Source organism: Octodon degus, unplaced genomic scaffold (genome assembly GCF_000260255.1).
Source record: "Octodon degus isolate 3935 unplaced genomic scaffold, OctDeg1.0 scaffold00024, whole genome shotgun sequence".
Lineage (NCBI taxonomy): Eukaryota > Metazoa > Chordata > Mammalia > Rodentia > Octodontidae > Octodon > Octodon degus.
The window spans coordinates 6,130,547-6,157,372 of NW_004524600.1; the positions used below are offsets into that span (position 1 = coordinate 6,130,547).

The 26,826-nt window shown below is 49.3% G+C and overlaps 2 protein-coding genes across 11 annotated transcripts in view; one reads left to right on the forward strand and one right to left on the reverse strand.

The window, feature by feature from the left end:
• The window catches only part of Sytl3 (synaptotagmin like 3), a 116,846-nt gene extending 115,571 nt beyond the window's left edge, over positions 1-1,275 (forward strand). For all 10 annotated transcript variants that reach the window (XM_023712241.1, XM_023712244.1, XM_004628514.2 and 7 more), the window contains one exon: positions 913-1,275. In XM_023712241.1, coding sequence (XP_023568009.1) covers positions 913-1,022 — 110 coding nt within the window. In that variant the 3' untranslated portion in view covers positions 1,023-1,275. The remainder of the gene's footprint in view (positions 1-912) is intronic.
• A 1,061-nt stretch (positions 1,276-2,336) lies between these two features.
• Ezr (ezrin) overlaps positions 2,337-26,826 on the reverse strand; it is a 45,039-nt gene continuing 20,549 nt past the window's right edge. Inside the window, exons 2-13 of the mRNA XM_004628511.2 lie at positions 25,507-25,590; positions 21,465-21,560; positions 20,390-20,664; positions 19,624-19,707; positions 18,546-18,692; positions 10,931-11,027; positions 6,152-6,315; positions 5,671-5,801; positions 4,638-4,798; positions 4,220-4,312; positions 2,863-3,114; positions 2,337-2,754 (exon numbers count right to left, since the gene is read on the reverse strand). Of these exons, the coding sequence (XP_004628568.1) occupies positions 2,590-2,754; positions 2,863-3,114; positions 4,220-4,312; positions 4,638-4,798; positions 5,671-5,801; positions 6,152-6,315; positions 10,931-11,027; positions 18,546-18,692; positions 19,624-19,707; positions 20,390-20,664; positions 21,465-21,560; positions 25,507-25,590 (1,749 nt within the window). The 3' untranslated portion in view covers positions 2,337-2,589. The remainder of the gene's footprint in view (positions 2,755-2,862; positions 3,115-4,219; positions 4,313-4,637; positions 4,799-5,670; positions 5,802-6,151; positions 6,316-10,930; positions 11,028-18,545; positions 18,693-19,623; positions 19,708-20,389; positions 20,665-21,464; positions 21,561-25,506; positions 25,591-26,826) is intronic.

Below are 26,826 nucleotides of genomic sequence, written 5' to 3' on the forward strand. Positions count from 1 at the left end.
TAAGTCTAAGCTCTTCCATACATGCTATGTCACCCAGTGCTTCTCAAATAGTGAAAATCACAGCTTTGTTATGCTCTTAGAGATTGTTTTACTGCACGGGTAGGCACCATGAGAAAAAAAAGTGTTTCTGTAACAGCAGCAATTGAACTGGCTCTGCCCACCAAAACCAGAAGTTCCTCAGTGTACTCTGCAAGGGAGCGCTAATACAGCAAAGTATTTCGACAATTTAAATCAGATTTAGATCTGCTAGAGAAATAAGTTATTGCCCTTAACATGGGCAAGGTACAGTATTTGGTTTTGTTTCTGTTGTCAATCATAAGAGGATTATTTTACCAAAAGAAAATATCTTAATGCAAACAGATGGCAATTGAGAAAGTATTGCACTCTGAGTAGGACAAACAGGGTTGTTATTCAGTGTTGTTCATGAGGTTGGGGGCCTCTGGCACTGTGTGTGGGCAGCCCTCTGCTGGGGGGGTTCTGTGTCCCACCCCTACCCACCAGCTGCTGGTAGTGCCTCCCACACATGGTGACAACCAGGCCCTGGAGGCATCCCTGATGACCCTCAAGAGACTCATGAATCAAAGGAATGTTGTCCAAAGCAACGATTCTTTCCTAACAAAGTCCCAAGAACAAACCTGGTTTTCCCACTAGCCACAGCCATGGTATTAAGACTGTTGACTTCCTTAGGTAAAGAATCAGCCACCAAACCCTGTGACACTACAGGGAAGGAAATGGGGGTCAGTTCTAAGAAATATATCAGCATGCTGTCAATAGTAGTAATTCTGTTTGAAGGCATTTCTCCTCAGTGTTTGACATTTTCGAAGGGAAGTGAAAAAAATGCCTCACAGGTCCTTGCGCTTATGAGAGCTGAGAGGGCGGTGTCCTCTGCCACCACCGTTTGTTTCATTACAGAGGGAGATGCCGTTGTTGGTGCAGGCGGTGGCTCACAATCAAAGCTTCAATGGCAGAAAGTTCTTTCCAACCCCAACTTATGGACAGATATGACACTTATCCTGCACTGAAGTGAAGCCTCAAAGCTCCAGGCTGCAGTGGGTTGGCCGGCATGCTGCTGAAAGGTTAGCAGGGCGTGGGGTCACCACCAGGCAAGAGCATCTGGCTTATGCATTCTCCAGCTGAGTTCTGTGTCAGTGCCTGGAATCCCCCTCCACATCTGTACTCAACAGAGCAATTATCGGTGTTACATAAGTCAGTCTGATTGTTTTGTGTTGTGGAAAATGGCCACATTTTGGTAAATGTTCAGCAGTTACCTGTCCCTCCCAATATTAATATTTTATTAAACATTTTATTAAACAAATCTCAGCTTTGTTATGTGCATTTCAGAGGGGAGAAAAAAAAGCCTGGTGCTTGTTCAATCCCTCCTGCAGTCCTGTGGAAACATCATACCAGTTAGCCTAACTCTGTGGGTCTAGCAGCTCAGGGGACAAAAGGGCCCCTCCCAGGGACTGCGTGGAACCTGGGGAAGTCCCAGCAGGCCTTCCCACCACTGCACAGTGCAGGGTTTCCTTTTCTACACCTGCATTGTGCAGTTCACATCTGCACACCATGCCCGAACTGAGAAAGGGCAAAGCAGTGCCCAGGCAAGGAGGTCAAGAATGAGAGAAAGGGGACGTGGGAAGGGCTCTTGGAGGAAACAGGCAGCACCTCTTCAGGGCTGGAGCCTCATCAGTCTACCGTGTGGCTATTTCCAACAAGCTTACACAGAAAAACCAATGTGCAGTTACAAAACACTAGAACACTGTTACAATGGGATTACAGCAAGTACTCGGTTAGATTATGCCCTCCCTTCAGATCAGACCAAGTGCCGCGGTTATGTGGTTTTTAATACGCAATTCTTTTATTCTGTAAAAGGTAACAAAATATACAGAACAAAACTTTCCCTTTTTTAAAACTAATGTTACAAACCCATATTATCACTTAAGATATAAATACTATACTCTAGCTGATTATTAGTTAGGTGTGAGTCCAACAATGTATTCTTATAACTGTTTAAGCAAAAAACCAGAAGTTTATCGGAGTCCTCCTGTACCTTCCATCCCAAGTGACTGTGGCAGATTCTGCCAGCTGAGCAAAACATCTGGAGGAAGGAAGCCACTGCATGGGGGATGGGGCTTTAGACAGGGCTTGTTTTACCTCTCACAACATGTACATATACAGAGATGAATCCTTCATAGAAATCAAGAACAAATCAATCAGTGTAAAGCTTATTTCAAAAGTATGGCACAGATGTAAGCCACGATGTGGTTTCTTTAACGATACTGAACCTTGCACACCTGCCAGTGTGAAGTCTGCACTTGGATTCTACAGGCATCGTAATTCCATCAGTCCCGCTCCAAGGATACAACAGGAAGTGATTTGATAATTATAAAAATCAGGCCTTTTTGGCACTATGATACAGCTGGGAAAAATAACCAGGGTGGCGCCCGGCCCAGAGTGCTTCCACCGGTACCTCCTCTTAAAGGAACCTGGAACGTGATGAGGGGGTTTCTAGATTTAGAGTACTAAAGAGCCAGTGTGCCCAGGCCCTCCGGCAGAGCCCCGCTCCTGACGCCCTATGCACTGCCCTGGACTCTACATGGCCTCGAACTCATCGATGCGCTGCTTGGTGTTGCCCTGCCGGATCTGGCGCAGGGTCTTGTACTTGTCCCGGCCTTGCCTCATGTTCTCGTTGTGGATGATGTCGTTGTGGGTCCTCTTGTTTTCGTCTCTGGCCTGGGACAACTCGCTGCTCAGTGTCTACGAGAGGAAGCAGTTGTCTGTCAGCTGTCTGCCCTCCCTGAGACATCAGTGACCCCAGCCCCAGAGGATGAGCGAAGGGCACAGGAAAGCAAGGCCTGCACTCACCAGCAGCTGCCGCTGCACGCGCTCATTCTTCTCTGCCTCGGTGATGCGCTTCTCCTCATTGCGGTGGTCCAGGATGCCCTCGCTGGAGAGCTCGGCGCTGTAGCCCATGGGCTCTGCGCCCTCCTCCTGCAGGTTGTCCTGCACGTGGTAACTCACAGGCTCGTATATGGGTGGCGGCGGGGGTGGCGGGGCCGTCATCACCAGGTGCAGCTCCTCCTTGGTCTTCACCAGGTCATCCTGGGCTTCTTTGGCCTTCAAAAGCAAGTTCATAGGTGAGAGGCTCCCCATGGCCCATGTGGAGGCAGAGGCTGGACATTTTTTAAAGTACCATCCATTTCCTTTCTGCCTCTATTCCTAGTCTGTACTCACTGCATATTTTTGAAAAGAAATCCTCCAGCTGTTGGAAGAGACTAGTAAAGTCTCATGTGCTCTTGCTCCTCTTGGCAGCTGCTTATCCCGCACCTTCCTGCCCACAAATCCACCCAGCATCTTCATGAGGCACAACCCAACCCTGCTCACTTCCATTCCCTTCCTGGACACAAGCTTAGTCTGATGTGCGTTGCAACTAGCTTTTCTCACTTTCTCAAAACCCCAAGAATCTTCTGCTTGCCTTTGGGGATGAGGAATGGGAGTCAGAAAACAAGGGAGAAGCACCAGGCTAGAGGGGTAGGGCACAGGAGCTCCAGAGGCGTGGTGCGAGGCCTCAGCACCAACTGCATCTAGACCCACCCCTGTCCTACAGGCAAGTAGGGCCACAGCCTGAGCAGCACAGCCCCAGCTTGCCAAACCGGGAGCTGCACATGGGTGCTCTCCCCGACAGAGCACTCTCACAGGCTGGGGGTTGCTGCCGCTCTACAAGGAGACAGAGTCCGAGTTAAGGCTACCTTCCCAGCTCGTCAAATATCTGAGAGGCCAAGCAGGGACTCTCAGGTCCAGAGACCTGCCTGGCACTGGGCGTGGTGGCCTGAGATGTATTCCAACTGTTGGGAGGTCTCATTCCAGGCTCTGCGACTCCTGTTGCAGGGGATATCCAGGTGGTCAGATTTAAAATTTGTTCCTGATCAGGGCGGCCTGATCATGGCTAAGCACGCAGGGTGACAGGGGCAAAGCAGGAGAGGCGAGTAAGTGGCTCTTTGTCCTCTGCTAATCCCAGAGCATGTGTACTCGTGTACAAGCCCATCTCTAGGGGAGTTTCTGCTCCCTCAGTGTAGCTGGCTTGGCAAGGAGCAGTGACAGTGACACGTCCTAGGTACTCTCAATGTGCCCTGCCAGCTGAGCCGGATGCCGCTCCCGACCTGCCTCCGAGGAGGAGTCCCACAGGTGTCCCAGCTACTGTGCGGATCTCGGGTGCACTCACCCTGTGCTGCCACTCCTCCACCTCGTCCTCCTTGCGCCGCCGTGCCTCCTCCAGCAGGGCAATCTTGGCAGTATACTCTGCAAGCTCCGTAGCCTGGAAGGGAAGGGCACATCCAGTGGCTTCTGGAGTCTTTTGGGCAGAGTCCATTTGTGAAGGAATGCTCACACGTGCTGGTAAATGGCCTCCATGTGACACACTGTGTCCCTCCCTCTCACTGTGGCCAGCAAGCCCATCAGTGCCACCCTGTGGGACCCTGGGTGCCCACATAAACCTACTAGCTTGGGATTCAGGCGACAGCAAGTCCCTCTCCCCTGGGAAGATCCATTTACAGGCCCCGAAGAAAGTCATTACAAGGCAGGTGTTGGTGCAGAAGCAGTCTCTCTATAATTCAGCATCTTGAAACCCAGGGAATCCTTACCAGCTGCTCCTGGCTCTTTATCTGATCCACCGTCTGTCTCTCCAGCTCCTCCTTGGCCCGCAGTGCAGCCACGCGGTCGGCCTCCAGGCGCTCAGCCTCCTCCTGGGCTCGTTTCCTCTCATCCTCCAGCTGGAGGGCTCTCTGGATCTGGTCGGAGAGTTCTGTGGAGAGCACCAAACCACGGCTGCTTGGATTCCTAGGCTAGGAAGTGCAGCCCCAGACTTCACGTCCCATCCAGGATGGAATGAAGGCCAGGGAGCCTCTCCCAGAACCACCAAGCCCTGGGTCGAATCATGGGGTGAGCCTCCTTGCCCTCTCCCAGCTACCTCATGGCTCCTTGCTATGTTTCTATGATAACTTCCTTAAGATGCTTAGCAAAAGCTGGTCAGGCAGCCCCTTTTCTGGCCAGGGCCTCATCCTCTTGGTCCCACTCTCTTTAGAAGGGTCTCACCCCTGCTGCCACATCACCTCAGAACTTGCTTCCAACAGGTAAACGCCCTGCCAAGGTCTTTCCTGGCTGCCCACATACACAGCCATCACTGTGCTATGTCACACACAAGAGGCCCCAAGGGCAGAGGTAGGGTGTGACCCTTGGAACAATGGTGGCAGTGGTGCTGTCACAATCAAGCTGTTTGGACAACCATGTGTAGCTGTGCAGCTTTCAGAGCCCCGGGTTTTGAGTCTAGGAGGTGGAGATGTGGTGCAGCATCGCTCTGCCACTCACCGGCCAAGCCACTGTGGGCTGATGCTGCTGCCTCACTACAACTTGCAACTTCTCAACATGAAAACAGGGGTGACTCTGTACTCCCTTAAAAGCTATGAAAAACTAAATTAGCATAGAAGTTACTCAAGTACTGAGTTATTGTCTAGTCTCAGTGCCATGTCATCACTTCTCTGCTCCAAGTCTCCGTTTCTGGGTGACGTGTTAAGCACTCACACATGTTCCTCAAGTTCCCCCTCCTGCCTCTGCCCTTGCCTGCCTCTCTGTGGAAACAGGGGAGACCCAGTGCCATCGCAGACAGTGCAGCCCCACCTTTCTCGGCCTTCTTGGTCTTCTCCTCATAGTCCTGTAGCCGCAGCATCAGCTCCTCCTTTTCCTTCAGCATCTGCTCCTTCTCCCTCTCAACAGTCTCTCTCCTCTTCTTCTCTGTCTCCAGCTGCTGCCTGCAGAACGGAGGGACAGAAGGTTATGCTCTGGCAGGGTCTTGGTCATCTGGGAGCCTGGGCCTGGAGAGTCTAAGACAGTGATAGCGAACCTCTCAGAGCTTTCAATGACACAAACAGCCTGCTGCGGAACGTATGCCGCAGGCTTGTCACTGTTGGTCCAGGATGAAGGGGTCAGAAGCTAAGCCCAGCTCCTGCCCCTCCCCAGTGCAATGCTGGGGCTGAGACTGGGCTTTGAGCAGGGCCAGGCTGCTGCTTCCAAGCCTTTCTGACTGGAAGGGCACAGCCACTATGGGTCATCTGACAGGCAGACCAGCTGTCACACCCGGCCCCAGTGCCAAACCACATACCGCTCCAACTGCTTCTGATGCTTCTCCTCCCGAGCCTGGGCCTTCATCTGCTGCACCTCAATGGTGTCGGGCTTCCTGCGGCGCATGTACAGCTCATGGTTCCCCATGCACAGCTGCAGGATCCGCTTGTTAATCCTCAGGCGAGGAGCATAGAACACAAAGTCCTGCCAACAGAGAAGGGCAGCCTGGATCAGGACTCCTCTGGTGGCTTTCTTCCCCCAAAACCACAATGAACAAAGTTCTAGAACCTTGACTAAAAGGACAAATGTGGCAGAGGAAGCACGCCTCATCTGCCTTGTAAGCAGGTGCTCGAGCGTGTCTGTGTGTGCATGTTTGTGGCTTGTGAAGGTGCATAAATGCACGCCCATGAGTGAGGACGCCCATGTTCGTGTGGTTGGTGTATGTATGCACACTGAAACCGCAGACTGCACAGCAAGGCCAAGGCAAGGCTTCTCCTAGCCGTGGGGAGCTAGCTCGGTACCACCCACAAGCCAGCCTATCTTCCCAAGTGCATCTTGGTGTTCTCTCCTCAAGCCCTGCAGCTGTCCTCATCATCGTCCCGCACCCACTCCTGCCTGGCCTGCCCCGGCTGCAGCCTGTCACCTCCCACACTGCTCTGAGCATGTACCCCTACCGCCCAGATCTCCACCTACTGCTCCGGATTCCCCATGTAGGCCTGGCATGCGCCACAGCCTACAGCGCCAGCGCCCACCATCCTCACTTGTACCAGGCAGCACTTTCGCATCCTTCTCCTTGGTGGCATCATCAACCTTGTCTCCACAAGGACCTGTGCTCTGAGCCTTGTTATACCCAGGTGAGGTGAGCAACACCATGTGCTGATACCACGGCACTTGAGGCCTTGCTTGGCTGCCGCCCGCTCCCATTAGACCACCAGCCCTTGACGAAACCTTGTTCACTCATCTGTCTTGCCAGAACCAAACCAATTCCCAGTGTTTATTGACAATCAATGAATAACCTGCCAGGGACAGTCACCTAATGCACACTCCACGACCCTGAACAAGTCACTTCACCCAGCCACAGAGTCCTCCCTGAATCAGGATGACCTAAAGGGGCGGCTGGAACAGCACCTGGTGCAATTAAAGCTGGTTGGTAGAACACAAGCTGCCTTACAAACCTTGCATGAAGCAAGACTTCCTGAAAAGCAGCACAGGAATGCTGTGACCAGTGACCGTACAAATCTAGAGGAAGGATGAACATCTTGGTTCTGAACTCCTGTCATGATCAACTTGAGAGAAGAGGGAACACAGTCTAGAAACTCATTAAAGATAGTTTTTATTTTATCTGTTTAGCCGGTGCAACATGCAGTACCGTGGATCAAACCTGAGTCCTTGTGCTTGCCAGGCAGGCACTTATACAACCTAGCTATTGCCCCAGCTTATTAAAGATATTTTAAAAGCTGGGGATGGTGCACACTTGTAATCTCAGCACTTGGAAGACTGAAGGGAAAGGATTGAGGTAAATTTGAGGCCAGCTGGGACTATACAGTGAACTCAAGGCCACACTGTGTCTCAAAAGAGGATGGGGGGTGGGGGTGGGGGGACAGACAGGAAAAAAACATGAATGAGTGAACACATGAACTTTAGAATGCTTCTTAGCCACAAGTCTTTGGATATCCAGATCCTGACCATCTCAAACAGGGACAGAGAAAAGGGGCTGAAACAAAGCTGCAGCACGACCCACTCCACAGTGATGTCAAGAGGCCTACAGAGCACACTGGACCAGCTAAGCAACATGCTCAAGAAGACCTAATTTAGTTCCTCCTTTCTTTGGTTCCAGAAACCCTGGGTGAGAGGTGAGGCCAAGCACGGAGCCCTTGAACTTCCGGGGTGGGGCTCCCCTCAGGGTTTCACACACTAGTTATTAAGTCATTGGGTTTTCCTGGGAGTTGGAGTTGGCAGTGCTGAGAGAAACAGGCACTTTTATTACCTATTGCACAAGAGAAAACCACCAGGCACAATGGCTTCAGAGGCACCCTGGCCAAAGAGGCTCTGTTACTCAGTATTTGCAAAGAAACACTGCTTAGCACTAACTCCTTTCTAGAGGAAAATCAGTTAAAAGGATTTAAGGGTCTTAAGAACTTTTGGTGAACATGAGAACCTACCCATTGTGGTCCCCAGAGAAAAGTCCCCAAACTACCGGAAAGTGCTGAGAACAACTAGTCTGTTGTTTAATGGGTCAGGGGAAGGGAGGAGAGGTAGAAGTTCTTTAGCTGTCTCTGAAGGACACCACTCTTGACTTCAACAAAAACTCACACGTTTCCACATCATATCTCCCAAAGCAAAACCACAACAGGAGTCCTGGGAAGACTTTCTAAAAATGGTAGCAGGCACGCAGAAGATGTGTGGAAAGAGGATTCACGGTTCCCTGAGCGCAAACAGCCAAGAGGCTATGCCAAGTTTTGACAGGCAGGGCTCCAGGCCACCCCTGGCCCTCTGACCTGCTAGAACTGAGGGTGGGGGCAGGAGCCTGCTCAGAGGACTCTAGAGAAGGGCATCCTGAAGGATGGAAATAAGGAGGAGCCTGATCATTTTTCACTGTTTCAAAGCTATTAAGCAATTGTTCAGGAGCCTTCTGCTTAGGCCACAAGAACAAGATTGTTCTGAGGAATGGGTACAGCCTTGGCCTCTCACAGGCCACCCGGACATGCTGCGACCTCGGTGGGATGGAGGTCCTACGTAAGAGTCACAATGTGGCCCAAACTGCCCTGTGCCACCTGGCAGAAAAGAGAAGCTGGCTTTTAAGAATAAACTGCTTGGTCCCCAGGGATCCTTGTAGAATAAGCCAGGCCAGATTAGGACTCCCACAGTTTCTCACCCCCTGGGGTTTCCTCTTATGTGAAAGCTTAAACAGGAAACTGGCTTTCTTCTGCCTGACTGAAAGACTGCCAAACAAGGCGACTAGGCAGCCTGGGGGAGGGATGGAGGGTGACAAAACACTGTCCCCACTACCTAATTCCCGGGGCAAATGCTTTGTCTCCAGGGAGTCTACTCCTCTGGCTTCCTCCATCTCTCCAACTCCTTAGCCTGCTTTATACTTCATTGCAGCTGTGTCACTAAGATGCACCACAAGACAGCCCAGTCTTCACTGGGCTTGCGTCCCTGTCTTCTGCTAGAGCACAGGCTGCTCTGACTGCTCAGACAGCACACACAATCCAGGCACACTGGATGCCGATGGCCAGGTTCCCCTCTTCCCTCTGAAGGAGGCCTCACACAGAGCTAGCGTGGAATAAATGTACACACTGACTCAGCCAGACGCCATGTCACCGCCTCTGCTTGGGATTTTCTAAGTATAAAGTATTCTTTAGCTTTTCAAAAGCTAAGCTTCTACCTAATTAAACATATGTAATACCCTAAGTCTACTGCAAACTGTACTCTGTCAGCAGAATTTCTAGAAGTGTTCTGAAAAATTAGTAGCTTCCTACTGTGAAGACAGCAATCCACCAAGAGATTTCAGAACAACTTTTCTTGCTCTTCTAAGGGCATCAATCTCACTGCCCAAGTGTCGTGGGTTTGCCACGACCCTCAGGTGGTGAGGAGCATGTTAAAATGGGAGCTGTTGCCAGGGAGCTGAAGAGGCTTTTTAAACACTGGTTTACTCTTAAAGAACTTGAGACTCCTATAGGGCAGGAGTCAAGACCCAACAGCAGGAAACATTTCAATAAGGAAGAAAATACTTTCACAAACCAAGTCAAGAGATGCCGATTTTAAATTATGCTGGACAAACTCACCCATCTATGGGGAAGAGTAACTGCCAAGAACACCATGTCATGTTCCAAGTGGGTGCCCAGGAGATTTAATGGGCACTGGACGTAAGGCCCACAGCCCCTGCTGGCCACGGTAAAACTAAAGCTGTAACTAAGGAACAAAAAGGGCAGTACGACATCAAGTCTTTTCCACTCTACAATTCTGATAAATTTGGAACAGGCTCTATGGAGGATAAAGAATTTCTTCCAGTGGCATTTTTTCAAAGCATCAAATTTCAGATTAGAAAACAAAATCCTCACCATGTCCACCACATGACAGTCATAAATATACACATCTTAAACATTCTGAGCAAATACCAGCTAAAAAAGCTTGAATGCTGACAATAAAACCAAAGTGAATTTCCATAACATGCTGGTCTTTGGCAGCTCTTAGCTAATAATCCACATTCTTCATATTCCAAGATCTTCAAATGTTATATCCCTTTCCTACCTCGTCCTCCCAGAATGCGGAAGACCTGAGCATAACAGACTCACATCAGAGAAAAGGTGGTGGCTCCCATTAGTGGAGAGGAGGTAGGGCAGAGAAACCAGAGGACCAGCTATATGAGGGGACTTCCATAATGCGGGTTAGTTCAAGGGAGCTCTGAAGTCACTTTCTGGCCCTTCAAACCTGCAGGTCTCACGGTCTGTCGTCCAGCTGTGAACCAAGGAGAGGCTAATGACAGCCCACACTAGGTCTGCATGTAGAGGTAGGATGGTTCACCACATGAACACAAATAAAGAGTCTGGGTGTGACACAGCACCCTGGGAAATGCTCACCATTTGGCAAAGGTCAATGGCTCAGGACTGCCCTCCTTTATAAGGAATGAAGACCGCTGGAAAACTTAGGTTAGTCATCCAGCTCTCAATGGATACCTGGCCTCTACAACAACCTCCTCTCCCAAGTAGTCATATGGCCCAATGGATCTCTGGCACATACAAAAATCTGAGTGTTTCCCTGCAAACTCATTTAGCTATAAGAATGTTATAATTGTGTAGAATCCATTTGAACTTACAGGTGCTTTCTTGTCGATGGGCTTAATGACAAACTTTTTGTCATTGAAAGAGATGTTTCTGATTTCACTCCAAGGAAAGCCAATCTTTGGGGTCAACCTACGGTTAAAGAAAATAGAGTATGTCTGTTCAATACATCAACACATATCAAGTATGTCAACCTACTCAATTCAGCATCCTCGGGCTGCCGAATGGCCCCCAAACCTACCCTTTAACACAAGGTCTGCAGCTTTCATGTTCTGCTCCCCTGGCCTGCTTCCTCCCCTCCCTTCTGTGGTGTCTCCCCGCCCACCATGCAGGTTCTCGTGCCACACAGACTCTTCTTGTAGCTCCTTTATATTATCACGTTTTTATTTCATTTATGGAAAGCAGTTGCTTCTCTGGCTCTCCGAGTGTACATTTGTCAGGCTGGCCAGACACTGTTGCATGCCACCCTCTAACATAAGAAGCCCCACGACATCCTACCACCACTGGCCTAAATTATGACCGTTTAAAGCACACTCCAAGGGAAGTCTATCACGGGATTTCAGGACCGTGTTGTTCTGTCTCGTGCTTCCCGATGTACTGCCAAGGATACCACCACTCTAGGACGGGCCCCCATTCAAAGACTGCCGTCAAAAGCAGCGCCTTCCGACATCCTGCAACTTCCAGCAGAAAATAAGAGTCGGAAGACATTTACTGCCTAACAATAGGTTCAAATAAAAACAGGTAACTTAGGTCTTTCCATGGTGACAGAAGCTAGGTCAAGTCAGGCGGGCAGGCTGAGAGAGCCTCTAAGCCTAACCAGTGGCTCCTGTGGCCGCAGCAGTCACGGCCCAGCTGCAGAGGTGACGCAGAGCTCTGGTCAGACCTGATTTCACAGCAACATGCGTTAGTGTACATCCTTGTAAGTCTCCTCCTTACAGTATATCACCAATATCCACATAAACACAGCTGGCCAACATGGTTGAGAACACTCGGACATGCAGGGAGTTTGTTCTGTTATCTTCACGTATAGGAAGTATTTTGAGAGATGAATTTTTGTTTAGAGGCTAAGAGCATCAGAGAGAAACTTAGAATATGGCCAGGACCCGACAGTATCTGCTGCCTATCTCCTCCTTACATGGGAAGGCCAGGTGAGTGACATCAAGAGGCAGCTGTTGTCCCCAAAACCCAAGAGCAATAAAAAGAACTAAGAGGGCTGGCCAGATACCTCAATGGATTAGGACCGGGGTTCGAGCCCCGGAGCACTGTGCTGGCCCTGCCCCCTGCAATGAGATTGGGCATGGTGGCACATGCCTATAATCCCAGCGCTTGGGAGGCTGAAAATAGGAGAATCACTGTAAGTCCGATCTGTGTAGTGAGACAATGTCAACCCTGTACTAAATACATGAAAAAATAATGACAATAGTAAAATAAAGACAGCTAAGGACCAAGCAAGTACTGCTCAAGGCACAAGACCTGTGCAGGACCACCGGGGTAAGTCTCCTTCAAAGTAGAGCAGTTGCCTCCACTTTGGCCGTGCCTGGCCCTATTTCCATGTATTGATGTGCACAGAGCAGGGTAGGGCTCTTACTCATCCCTTCAGCTGGCTTCCAGCAATGCATACAGGTGCAGCCCAGCTACTAGTGGTAGTCTTTGGAGCCAGCAGACCTGTTTCCCCGGAAGCCCCACCTGCTGCTCTTTAGTGTGAGCCAGGCAGAGATAGGACAAAGAGCCAATGTTCCACGCTGCTGGCCGAGAGTGGAACACAACCTTGAGAGAGAGGCTATGGCTTCCTGGGGTTTGAAGGTTCAGAGCTGAAGCACCTGGCCCGAAGCATGAGTTACTACCTCATGGTGTATGCAGATTACCCTTTCTGCATATCTGCATGTACATCACAGGGGCGAATGCAGGCCTCGTGCCCAGCTCAGCTGCAGCACTCGCCTACTTCCTGCCAGTCTCACAATCACTCATCCTCAAGCCACTCCTTTCTTCTAGAATAAATAAAACCCTGGTTAGGCCTTGGGTCGAGGCCTTTGTTCCGCACAGCCATCCTTGTGGCTGGACCTAGGACCCCTTGATTCCCCACAGCTACAAATATGCCCCATTGTCTTTATTCTCACCATGGATTGCACCAAAGTGTTAGACTGGGACAAACTTGGTGGGATTCCAATCATGTGCCCATGGGATTATAAATAAGCACTTCTCAGACCAAGAAGAGGACCAGAAAGGGCTCAGTATACAGACACACAGGTCAGAATCTCCAACTCTTTGGGTCTGAGATTGCATTTTGCTCCTTCTCGTTGTCATTTTGTGTAGCACTATCTTCTGACCTTTGTTGTAGAGCTTTGGTGCAGTTATAGCCTTAGCACCTACTGAAGTTCAGGTGTAGATCTACAAAGCTTGGGATTTATCCAGCTGTGCCTGGCTTGGCTCTAGCTGCTGTACTCAGTTCCTTCCTGTTGCTGCCCTTGGGGGTGGAACCTGTTGTGCCCCTCTGCAAGATGTTCTGCTCCTGGACTAGCTGGGTGGTTCTGTCCCCTATACTCTCTGCAGGGATTGCAGCTGAAGGGTTTTACCCCAGGCCTGTATGCCAGGCCTGAGCTGAGTCTGGAGGGGACAAGGTAGAGTAAGGGGGAGAGGCAGCTCTCCCACACACTCACTGGGCCTGGGCTAGGACTGGGTCCGGGGGTTCCCGGAACGCAGCAGAAAGTCCTACTCGCCGGGCAGGGTGGGGGTTGCTGCGGAGTGGTGGGGGGCATCCCAAGGGGGTGGAAGAGGGTCTCACCCATGCTGTGCCTGGCTTAGGATGAGTAGGTCCCGCTGGCGCAGGGTAGCCGGAAGCTCTCCCACACACTCACCAGGCCTGGGCTAGGACTGGGTCTGGGGGTTCCCGGAACGCGAGCATCTCCAACTCTTAAAAAGGTCAGCCTCTGTTCTCTGGCTCCTGCTCACACAGGCCTCTCAAAACAGTTTCTGAAGTAGAAAACCCGGGCCAGGCCTTCCGCCTCTGCTTTCTGGTGTGTCTGGACTTTTAACACTTTGAAACCTAACAACCTGTGGCCGCTTACAACATAACTGCACTATCAGAAGATGAGGGCTAAACATGACTCACTTCTGAGTTAAAGAACTTCCTTTCCTTCTTGATCACAGTTGGATAAACACAAGCTTTACAAAGTTTCCCTTTAAGAGATCACACATAGGACATGAACAAAGTCCACGGAGAAGACAGGCTGAAGGATTTATATTTTAAGTATCCTTTCTAGGATATACATTTAAAAAAAAAAAAAGGTGGCCATGTGTGGTGGTGCCTCCCTATAATCCCAGAGAGGCAAGAGGATCAAAAGCGCTAGGTCAGCCTGGGCACCTCAGCCCAAGTAAGAGTCTGTCTCCAAAAAAAAAAAAAAAAAGCGCTGGGGATATAATGCAGTGGTATGCCACCCCTGGTTTTGATCCCTATTACTGCAGGAAAAAGAAAAGCCACACCAACGGTGACTGGGGGCCTTTGAAGAAATGGCCGATTCCAGGGCTGGAGGAGCAGGGAACACACAGGACACAGCCAGAGCATCCTGAGATGCCTGGATAGAAAGGTCGCCCTCACAGAACAATGGGGTGACATGGAAAGGACATAGGCACCCTGTCCAAGGGGTCAACCCTCAGTCAATCTGTGCAAATACCACCAATAGATTATAACGGAGACTAAGTATCTGAGTTTATATTAAGAGAAATAATTCACTCAATTGAAGAGGAACTGACTTCTTACAGAATCCCAGTCTCCAGTACCACAGTAGTAAATATTTCATGTAAGTCTCATGAATTGATATGATAATCAATTAAAGTATAAAAATTAGGTTAGGGGCTGGGGAGATGGCTCAGTAGAATAAGTGCTTGTCTGGCAAGCACAAGGGCCTGAGTTCAATCCCTGGTTCTATCAAAAAAAAAAATAAATAAATAAATAAATAAAAAAAAATAAAAGAATTAGGTTATTTACAATTTCAAATTATTTCCCTAAAATGTACTGCCAGTTGCAAAGGGAAAGACAGAAACTACAGTGCAGAAACCTGTCAGACACCTCCTTACTGAATGATCAGTTGGCACCAGCAGGCATCAGACACGCCGACACCAGGTGCTGCCACGTGGGAAGCCCTCGGAGGTACCACGACACTTCTAGGGGACTTTTGCCGAAAGTTCAAAACTCAAATCGTGAGCAACATCAGACTTCTGGACTTTCTAAAAAAGTCAATGGCCAGTACTCTTCAAAAATATAAAGGTCATGACAAAGGCCGTGAAACTGTCCCAAATAAAAGGAGACAGGGATATATGACAACTAAATGTTAATGATTCTGAATCGGGTCCTAGAACAGAGACCAGACTTAGTGGGATAGCAGATTCAAGCAGCAATGTCTACAGATCATTGCTGTCACTGATCAGCACCTACATCACGACTTGATGCTTGGACTAAGATTGTGTAAGATTTAACAACTGAGGAAGCGGGGTGGAGGGCACACAGGAATTCTTTGTACTATTTTTGAAAGCTTTCTGAAGTCAGTAATGATTTTAACTCAAAATATTCTGGGGCTGGGGACATACTCAGTGGTAGGGACATACTCAGTGGTAGAGCACTTGCCTAGTTTGCATGAGGTCTGGTTTGATCCCCAGAATCACACACAAACACAGGCACACAATCTGCAATGGAGTGATGATAATGTTCTATCACTTGATAGGATTTTGGATTTTATGGAATCTTACAGGCATATTTATTCAAACTCAGCAAATGAACACAAGACTATATTTCATTGTACTTAAATTTTATTCTGTAACATATTGGGCTCTAGTTAGTGACCTTGCTTTCATTTCGGGTAAACATATGGATGGTGCAATTCCTTGAAATGTGTAAGAGGTTGGAGGACTCCAGTGACATGGAGCTGGAGAAAAGTAAGATACAGCAAGTCCCAGCTCTGTACTATAGTATCTATGATACAGCAAACAATTTAAAGGAAAAAAGACATTTGCTGGGGGTGGTAGCACACACCCACAATTCCAGCACTTGGGAAGCCTGAGGTAGGGGGATCGAGGTGAGTTCAAAGCCAGCTTGGGTTTCACAGTGAATTTGAGGCCAGCCTGAACTGCATGGCAAGCTCATCTCCAAAACACCCTCCACCAAACCAAATAACAACAACATACAGACAAACGAGAAAGAGACATTTTCCACGCCTCCTTGTAGTCCCCAGCTTGTCCACAAGCTCCTGGGCATCACATCCTCGGAAGGTCAGGAGCTCTGGGCCGGGGCGATTTCAGAACTACTTACGACTGCACGGGTACTTTCTGAGGGAGCCCCCGAGGGAGGGAGCTGAAGGGGCAAGACTCTTTCATAGGACTAAACACACAGGGGCAGGATCAGTTTTCTTTAGATTGTTCAGTTTTTGTGTTTGGTCAGAACACGCTCTTTACAGACTTCCCCCATTCCTGCTGCTCATGGGGAAGGGGTTTGCTTGCCCTCTTTGAAGCTAAGGGTTCAAAGAAAGGGGAAGAGACAAATGCTTGCAGTGCCCCCAGCCTGCTCACATAGAAAGTAGACCCCAGGAGACAGGTCCTAGTCAGAGCTGATTTCATATCAAAAAGGACAAAATAAAGATGTTTTTGTTTATTTGCAGAATGCACTAAATCTCTTATAGCTCAATTTACATACTCCCTAGATTAGATTTCTCCGCTGAACAATGTATCAAGACTATCTAATTCTTGCTGTTCTACTGGGAAAGACAGCAACTCAACACCCAGCAGCTAAGAGTGCTCTGCAGTCCTCAGACATAAAGAACAATCTCTTGTTTATGCTGTTAACCCCGTTGTTAGTACCTGCTCAAAGGCAAAGAATGGGACCCACTAATTGATTAAACATCGACCTAAGTGCTTTCTCTCTGAAGAGAGGGTGTGGCTCTAGGAAGGGGGGAGGAGTGGGGAGCTGCTGGGCACCCCAACACTGGCTACGGGGAAAGCCCATTTCAGAGGGGCCAGCTTGGCTTCTGAGTTGAGAGGGACAGAGCAGGACCACACTGAAGCATTACAGCTTAAATTTTACTTGGTAAAAATGAACACTTCTGTGGGTTGGGGCGGTTCCATGCTGACATCACCAAGTCCCTGCCTATGGCTCTTGCCTCTTGAAAAACCTGTTTGGACAGCCCTGGCTATGGCTCTGTTACAAAACCTGGCCATTCAAGAATGGAGTTCAAAGATGAGCAGTTTCCCACACATCCTCCCAGGAGGACGGTGTTCTCCCTTCCTCCGGGGATAGCTCTTGGGCTTGCTGTGCTAGCCCTGGTTGGCCCCAACTCAGGGGCACAAGGCCTGCAGTTGGCTCAGAGTCCTTCACTTACTCAGACTGTTCTCATTTCTCTACCACACCGTGTCCAGCACACTCAAGATAAGAGCAAGCTGCAAGCTCAACAGCCCACTTCTCAGTTCTCCGAGTGGTCCTGTGCTGCTCCAACAAGTGTCCACCCCAATGAGTGGCAGTGCCCAGTGCATCCCCCAGCCTGCCTCCATCCACCCTGGCACCGAGGGAAGGTATAAGGATGGGCACAGCCTGCTCGGCCCAGTGGAATCCATCTATGCTCTGGAAGGAACATTCTCTGGGACTGCAGAAAGATCCACTGTTTACAGCCTGTCACTTGTAAAAAGCAGAGCCACTCCCCTCCATCACTCCAGAGAGAGGCTTTTGGAAAATATGAGTTATGGGGAGCTAAAAGAAGAAACATCTAAGGACAGCAGAGATATGAGCTATAAACAGGATATAGGACAGTATCACTTAAAGGGACAACCTGTGGCCAGCATAGGGACCAGGTCATGTCACAGGACCTGAGCATATCCTGGGACTCTGGGCCACTTAACTCTACACACAGACCAAAATGTTCCTGCCAGGAGCCTTCTCAGCCAGAGCTACCTTTTGCCACCTTAGGGGACTTCTTCAGAAGAAGGGAATTAATGGGTCCTTAGGGCAGGGACCCCAGGAGTCTCTCCTTGATCTTCCCATGGGTTGCTTCCTATTCCTCCTTAAATCCAGGAAGCTTCTGATTGGAAGAGAAAGCACCTAGAACCTAGACTTCCTAGAATGTGACCTCAGGGACAATCACAAAAAAAACTGGCACTCACAGAAAGGGGGTGATAGAGGGGCAGAGGCGTGTACCAGAGCCCAGCAGGAAGCCAGGCTCCCAGGCCAGGCAGCTCTATTTGCATCACACTGCACTAACAGACCTCACTTACAAAGCAAATACCACGAAGTGATCAGACACCTCCAGCAGGCAGAGAGGGGTCGTCTAATTATGAACACACGCAGGCTGTTGTTTACAGCAACTTCAAGTGTCTGATCCCACTATAAATACTGCTGGCTAAATCAATACAAGTTTAAGGCCAGGGAGATGCCTCAGTGGAATAAGCACTTCCCTGACAAGTGCAAGGGCCTGAGTTCAACCCCCGGCTTTGGGCTGACCGCTGGGATGGCTGAGGCACAGCCCCTGAACCATTACCACACCGGGCTATGCATCCTAAACACACCTTCAAAATCCCTACCGTCATACATACTAGCATCACACACATTCCCGCCACTTCTCCCACTGTTCCCAGGCCTGTGATCCACCTGTGATCCCACAGGCTTCAACTCACTTATCATCTTTCTCATAAATATTTAGTCCAAGGGCATCAACTCCAAGCCAAAGGTCTGTTCCTTTCTTATTTTTGATCTCGAAATAATTGATTCCATACATCTCCAGGTCCTGAGCAATCTTCAGGTACTCCAGCATGGCATTATCTCTAAAGGGGAGGCAAAACACAGGCATAAGTGTAAGTATTGCTCCACACCGCACATAAACTTCTGCCAGTATTAAAAACAAAGGCCAGCCAACACAGGAGGGATGGACAGCACAGGCAAGCAAGACAGCGGGCAGCTGAAGGCAGCTCCAGGCTGTTTGCAAGCAGTGCTCAGAAGGTCCTTCCTGTCCTGGGCCCCGGCTGCCCACACAGGGTGCTCTCTGGAAGATCTGACTGGGAATACTGGTTTCTGGGGAGGCAGGCAGGTCCATCCCTTTCTCTCCTGCACATTTATCGCTCTCAAGGATTCCACCTCCTCACTAGCAGCCTCTGCCACAGACTCTGAGACACTTTCTCCTCACAAATGATGCTCAGGCCAGATAGAAACTCTGAAGTACATCTGTGAGGCCCAAACTACAAAGGAAATTCTCAGCCCGGAAACTGCACAGATGCTGTGTGGGTGCTGTAGTGTGACTGTGTGTATGTGCGTGTGCACACTGTAGTGAGACTCGAGGACAAGCTCGGAGTCAGAAGTCCCTCTGTCCCACTTCAAGCGCCACCTGTGCTTTTCTGATAAGCTTTTGAAGACAATGATCTTACGAACAATGAGAAAACCAATGTCTCTCTGACAGCAGGATGAAAAACCTCATTCTGATTCCTGGTGAACAAGACTCCCCCACCCTTCAATTAAAATGAGTTTCAGACCCAAGACTTTATCTCTAAAAAGAGCTTTTAGGACCTAAAGGATTAAACTAAACTGCTTCTTTGCCTAGGCAAGACTACCTGGCCTTGTTTCAACAATACCAAAAAATCAGCCCCACCAGGCCAGTGCTTGCCTGAGGTTGGCCACATTACAGCTACTATCTGGAAGCCCTGAGAAGACAGGCTGGTGGGCAGGAGATGATCCAGGTCAGAGCTACCAGCCCGCACTCACTTGAGCATCCCACGGTGTTCCGCGTGCCACACCTGGATCCGGTCCTCCCACTGATCCCTTGTGAGCTTGTGCTGGTCCATGACTCTGGATTGCAAGAGGACACAATATTGTCACCTTCAAGAGCTCTGAGATGTGAGCCATGGGCTATTTCCCACCCACATTCACACCCTGACATCCCTTCAAATACAACCAACTTTGTGTTTCTACTTTCTAATGGGTAATATTTTTACTTTTGTTTATCTTTATGTATTTGGCACAGGACCTACAGGGTCTCACTACACAGATCGGACTCATAGTGATCTTGTTTTCAGCCTCGCAAGTGCTGGGATTACAGGCATGTGCCATCACATCCAGTCTAGTATTTTTATTTTTGAGGATTACTTGAAGACTTTGCCATCTGAACTAGACAAACCCAGCCCCCCTGGAACAATGTTAAAAGGTATTTCACAAGACTTTTTCTTCCAAAGCTTTTATGACCATTAATGAATAAAAGCAAACTGCATAGGCCAGATACGATATGCATGAACAGGACAGGATACAGAAGCCTGACAAGGACTCCTAGGTGACAGGCTGCCTGCCAGATTCCAGGAGGAAGGCAATGTGACAACCCTGCCTGTGTCTGGGTTAATCATCAATGCCTTTGAAAACTGCTGGCTCTGTACATTCTGACATTCGGTGTACTTAGGTGTACTTGACCTCCTCCATTTACCACTTCCTCCTCCCAAGGCGTCCACCACACACCAGGCCCCAGGCACCTTCTGCTCACCTCTGTGGGATCAGCCGCTCAGAGCTGAGGTACCCAGACTTGTGCGCCTCCTTGTTGTAGTCTCCGAACTTGGCCTGCACGGCATAGGACCCCAGGAGCACAGCTGTCTCAGGGGGACAGTAGATCTCATCACTAAGAATGCCCTCCTTCACCTGGAGAAAGAACAGCTTCTGCGTGATGTCCTGGATGAGCTCCTCAGACACGTCTTCAGGGTAGAACTTGGCCCGGAACTTGAATTGGAGGGGGTTCTCCTTCCTGACCTCCTGGGCAGACACCTGGACAACAAAGCCAGCTCTCATTACGTGCTTGGTACATTCCATTTCCAGTCACCATGCCAAAACTGGGCTGCCAACCAACACTCCAGAAGGGCCTGCTCTCAGAAGGCAGTATGTTATGAGGTTATCTTTTTAGCATGTGAGACAAAAAAGCCCAGCTGAAACCTAAGTCACTGACCTGCCACACTGCCTGCCCTAGCTCTCAATTCTAGGAGGGTGCTATTAATCCCAGGGAGCTGATCTGGAAATGACCCAGTCCCCCAGCCCCTGCGATCTGCAGCCTTGGAGTGTGTCCCATGTGCCTCACAGCCTGAACACTTCCTCTACTATCACCCCCAATTGTTACAGTGATGTGGCAGGTGTAGGGTGCTGACAGAAAATTTTTCAGAGTTTGAATAAAGTGCATTCAGTTAATGGCCTCCCTTCAGAATTGTTAATGGAATTACCCAATCTTTAGAGTTGGAAGATAATCTATCATAGGCTTAAACAAAGCAGTAACAGGTTCTTACAACACAGAGGGTGATTCATAGTTTCTAAGATTAACAATCTCACTGGGGGTGGGGGAGAACCCTAATGTTTCAACCATCTTTTGCTCCAGTGAGGCGGGGTGAAGAATGCCCGGATTTAATCCCCAGCCTGTATCTCCATTTACTGGAAGTCTGCAGTCTTTTTTGTCTGTGAAAAACTTTCTACACCAATAGGAACAACAACAAAGAGTTTCAAGAGTTAAACTGGCTTTAACAGCAGTGAAGTAGACCAACGCTCAGTTAATAACCTATAAATGGTTAACTTTGACTTACCTTTTTATCAAGTTTCAACCAGGTAGGAAATCCTTTATTGTCCACATACTGGAGGCCAAAGTACCACACTTCCCGGAGGCCAATAGTCTTAACCACCTGCAAGAAGGAGAGAGGGTGAGGCCCAGTCATGAGAATCTCCCTCAACAGGCGACGACGGCTCCTGGCAGTCACCCACCACACGTCCCATAGTCCCGAAGAGACTGTGACGGCTGTCTCGTCAGTTGAAAGCCCACTGGCAGTTCCTACTCTCTACAAGTAACCTTTTACTGACAGACCATTAAACCATTTTAATAGAAATTCTAGACTCGGGGTTATCTTTGAATCTTAGAAACTCTTCTACTTCTTTGCACTGTAAGACACTTTCCTGAGTAAAATCAAGTGAGCAGAGGCCAGCAAGTTGTGTCCAGGTGTACTGTCACCCCAGGTGCGCAGGGGGAAAGTGGCTGGGAGAACTGGCACACCACTTGGGCCTCCTCTCTGGTGGAGAAATCTGAGAGAGGCAATCAGGAGTCCTCAGACAGCAGGAAGCAGGTAGCGCGTCTTTGGGTGGGAAAAGTTCAGCAGTTGGGGGATACTTGCCTGTACAGATGCCAAGCAGTGACTGGCATTCTTTAAACCCCAAGAAATGTGAAATTCTGATACAGCTAAGGCAATTCCCCGACCCAAGGAATTCGCATGTAAAATTCACATGAGAAGAAAAGTCTTCCGGTGTATCTCAGCAGGTGCCCCATGCAGCCTAGTCTCACAAGTACGTTCAAGACAGAAAGGCAGTGACATACGGTTTTTAATCACACACTTAAGTTTTTTTAAACATTACCATTTTCCATTATGGCTTCCATGATATTTAAGGAGAAAGACGACCAAAGCCTCAAACTACGTGTAGAGCACTTGCTGAAACTAAAGCCTGAAATTTCAAGGGAACACCTGGTCTCCCTCCGCTCATTTCCTCATTCACTAGGAGGCCAAATGCAGGCTAATGAGAAGCCTCAGTAGACTGGCTGAGGAGCTGGGGTGGATTCCAGGGCCTACCACATGAGGCCACCACCCTGCCAATGAGCGACACCCAGCCCAGCATCTGCATTAAATGCCAAGACTGGCCTACTCACGTTCTCCTTACCCACCCCAAAGAGGATAAACTACCCCCAAGATTCTTCACTGTGGGATGCTGTGAAGGACACTGGGGCTCTTCCAAAGCACCCTGTTGCCCGGTCTTTGCGAAGCCCTGCACTTCCTGTGGTTAGGGCAGCTGAGGGCACACCCGACAGACCAGGTCTCCATAACGACATGCTGGCCTCCTGGGCCCTGCCACCTCATCCAGCTCTTCCATTTCACAATACAGCCACGGCTGACCTGGGGAGGCTGGGAAGTCCTTCCTGCACATCTGGCTGCCCTCTCCATCACACAGGCTTGTGCTGGCTGCCAGGGCCACTGCTCAGTTCTCTCCTGCATCTGCTACAGCAAATCACAGGGTCTGGAGCCACTTGTGTGACCACCAAGCCAAGACCCCACCCTCTCAGTGGAAACTCACCTCAGCTGTGCTGACCTAGTGCACATCTTTGCTGTAGGAATCTCCCATTTCTTGGTGTCTTTGTTCCAATGCCCTACTTCAGGGTGACATGGCATCCCCAAGATGGCCCAGGAGAATTAACCTTTTGCTCAAGACATTCCAAACACCATTCCCTAGTTCCTTCATATGAGAGGATCCCTTATTCCTAGAAAGTGCTCCTCAAGGGCCTTCGATTTACTTCCCACTGACACCCTGATACCAAGGAGCACCCCAACAGCAGTACTCCTCCCCCAGGGTTCAGATGGCAGATTTCAGAAGGAAAAATCAGGGCTGTGTCTGCTTCACTTGGCCTCAGGCAACAGCTGGAATCCTCCTGGTCCCCCCAGCATCCTGAGGCCATTCAGTCCCAGCTCTGTGCCCCGCCTGCCCACTCCACCGCTGCAGGCCCCACAATGTTCTCCAGCAAACCAGAGCCTTGGCACTGGAGCTGTGACAGACAGCAACACACTGCTGTAAGGAGACTTGAGGACAGATGGGTGGGGAAGAGGCACTGCCAGCCTACAGTGTCTTTCCACCTGCCTGTATCCAGCAAGGCTGGCCCATGAAGCAGCTTCCCAGCAGGCATTTCTCTGGACCTACAGCCTAGTTTTTCTCCTGATTCTAGTTTAGGTCTCTGCTTTTAAAAATTTTTGTTTGAGCCCTCGCCATTCAGTCACAGTGACTATGATACCTGGGTGGGTGAACAAGGGGTATGCTGGCTAGAGGCAAAGCCAACACTGGAGGCCAGCGCGTTGCCCACGCTTGGGCACAGCACGCAAGGCTTGGCTGGCTCCATGCAGCTCCCGCTGGGATGTCTCAGGAGAAAGCTTTAGTTTAACCCTCAATCCAGTCTTACCCAGACCCACAACTGGGTGATGCAGGCTCATGGAACCACCTCAAAACAACAGCAACACAGCAGTAACAATATGTGGTGTCTAGACTCCCGCCCAGCCCTGCAGGACCAGCCTGCTCAAATCCTGGCACCACTGCCAGGTGCGGAGCCACTCGTACCACCAGGACAGAGAGCAATAACGCCTGGGTGGTGCCACCCAGATTCTTTAAATATAAGAAAAGCCACCTCCCTGGGCTTCCCTAGTCACTAGCCCCTCATTTGCAGGTTTGGTACCAGTGGGGCCTCTCTGGAAAGTGGGCTCCGGTCCAAGTGCCTTGTAACTCACCTCTGGCCCTGTACTCCCTGGGACTCTTGCCCTCGTGTGGCATTGAGCCAGGCAAAGGAGACCCTGTTCTCTAAAGCCTGGGACAGTTTCCTGCATTCACAGTGGCCCCCTCTCTCTCTTTGGTTTCTGGGGAGGTACAGGGATGTGAAACACCCAGGCCACCTTCTCCAGGACAGCCTCTGCCCACCCAAGGGTGCTCACCACAGGCCTGCCAGTGATCCACATACCACAATGCTTCTCAGATGTGTCCCTCACCATCAGAGCCCACTGAGCCCAAGAAGATGGGCAGGGGAGCAAGTAGGAGACAGGGAGGGAGGAGTGTGTTTTCCATAAAGTACCATCTATTTCCATCATTTAAAACATGCTTTAAAAACTTCTTAACAAAAAGACCATTCTGGCCTGGTGAACTGTTAAGAAACAACAAAAGACACAGTGGAGAAAGAAACCAGAGGGACCACAGAGCCTGGTCATCTGGAGCTGGTCTCAGGTGTCTGAAGTCCTTACCATGTCGATGTCATGGTGCTCACATTAGCAAGGCTGGCTTCATCTCAGTCACAAAAGGGTTTTAAAATAAAGCAGGACAGCAGCCAGGTGAGGTTAAAGCAGGAGAATCACTGCAGATTCAAGGCCAGCCCGGACTACATAGTGAGTTCAAGGCCAGTCTGGACTACAGAGTGAGACCGTGTCTCATAAAACCAAAAATTAAATAAATTCATTTAATCAATTAAGCAAGCAAGCAAGCAAGCAGGAAAGCTAGCCTCTGCCATTTGTGCAGCCCAGAATAATATATTTCTTTTAATGAATTGGGGGTGACCACATAAAAATTCAATGTTGTTATATAGTTTTACTGGAAGACAGCCATGCTCTTCATTCCTGAGTTCACGGCTGCTTTCAACACTACAATGGCCAGGCTTAACACTTATGGCAGAGCGTATGTGGCCGGCATGCCAAAAATATTTGCTATCCAGCCATTTGTAGAAAGTGTGCTGACCTGTAACATAAATCTCTAAAACGATGCCAAATAATGGTTATCCGTCCACTTTCGGGAAAATGCTGAACCACTAAGATAAGACTATATCTGCAGTAGCTGTTACTAGGATAAAAACAAATATAAATAAAATCACCAGTAAATATTTTACAGAAATCTCCTGACTTAAGGTGTTTTTGTAACAGTATCAGGAGATGGTAAAAGAGCTGTAGAGCCTCTTCATCTGTTACCTTGAGTGAACAAATCAAGGTAATTCATGCAACAACATGATTTGGATGCTGTGAACATTGCGTTCTAAAGAGTAATTCTCTCTCACGGTTAGAAACCAACCTGATCGAAGAGCTGCTTTCCGGTGGTATTTGGCTGGATGGCAAACTCCAGCTCCGCATCCATGGTGGTGACCCGGACATTGATCTGAAACAGAGCAACACACACACACTTAACAGAGGGTTCTCTTCTCTTGGTGCTCTCCTGAGCTTTCTATAGAACTCAAAGCCGCTTGGCAGTGTGACAATGGCATAGTCTATGTTCTCTGTCTCCACACTAGTCACAAACCACACCACACGCCCTGACTGTGGGCAGCTGAGTCCGTGGCCTCAGCAAGTGCTCCCTCAGGCTGGGCTCACACGGATGGGTTCTCCACGTTAGTAAAGCGCAGGCCCGCTTCCAGCCAAGTGGCATTTCTGGAAACTACTGTGAAACTTTCTATTTTTCCACGCAGCCACTCATGGCCCCCAGTGAGGCGGGCAGCAAGTGCAGGGAGGAGAGGTCAAGTGCCACAAGGTTTGGGCACCGTGAGAAAACCCCCGAATGCTGAAGTGGTAAAACGACTAGAGACACAGCACAGAGGACACAACACCACGCAAAAATGGTGATAATGTCAACAGCAGAAATAGCTAAAACTGTATAGAATAACAAAAGTGACAAGCACATGGCACCTACTCTATCCAGCTAATATCAAGACCTAGAGTTTGGCAAATGAGCAAAGTGAAATGGTAGCATCAGAGTGATGAAATCAAAGGGAACCGAGGTGGTCCAGGTGGCGAGAGGACCTTAGAAATATTTTTAATGTGGTCACGCAGTTGTTTAAAAGGAAGAAAAGAAAACTGACAACGCAGTTTTCACATTTCTCACTCTAGCAAACCCTGTTTACTAAGGCACACAACAGGTGTAATAAGACAGCATGTCTGGGACCACAGCGGGCTTGGCATCCCATCACAGCGCATACATGGGGATATGCTGCTTCCTGCGTGAGGGACACTGGGGATTGAATCCAAGGCCTTTATATTGAGTTACATCCCAATGTTTGGGTTTTGTTTTGTTTTTACTTTTTGTTTTGTTAATTTTGAGATAGTGTCTGATTAAGTTGTTTGTGCTAGGCTTAAACTTGGGATAGTCCTGCCTCAGCCTCCCAGTGTGCAAGGATTACAGATGTGTGTCACCGTGCCTGGCCAGAGTTAGTCTTTATGAAGCATTCTCCCTCTATTAATAACATAAAAGATCTTAATAAGTAAAAGCTATACTCTGACGTGTATCCATCACCCTTTAAAGTCTGGCTGATAGGGGCTGGAGAGATGGCTCAGTGGTCTAAAGCACCTACTTAGAACAAGCTTACCTAAAGCATCAGGGACCGCGGTTCAATCCCCCAGC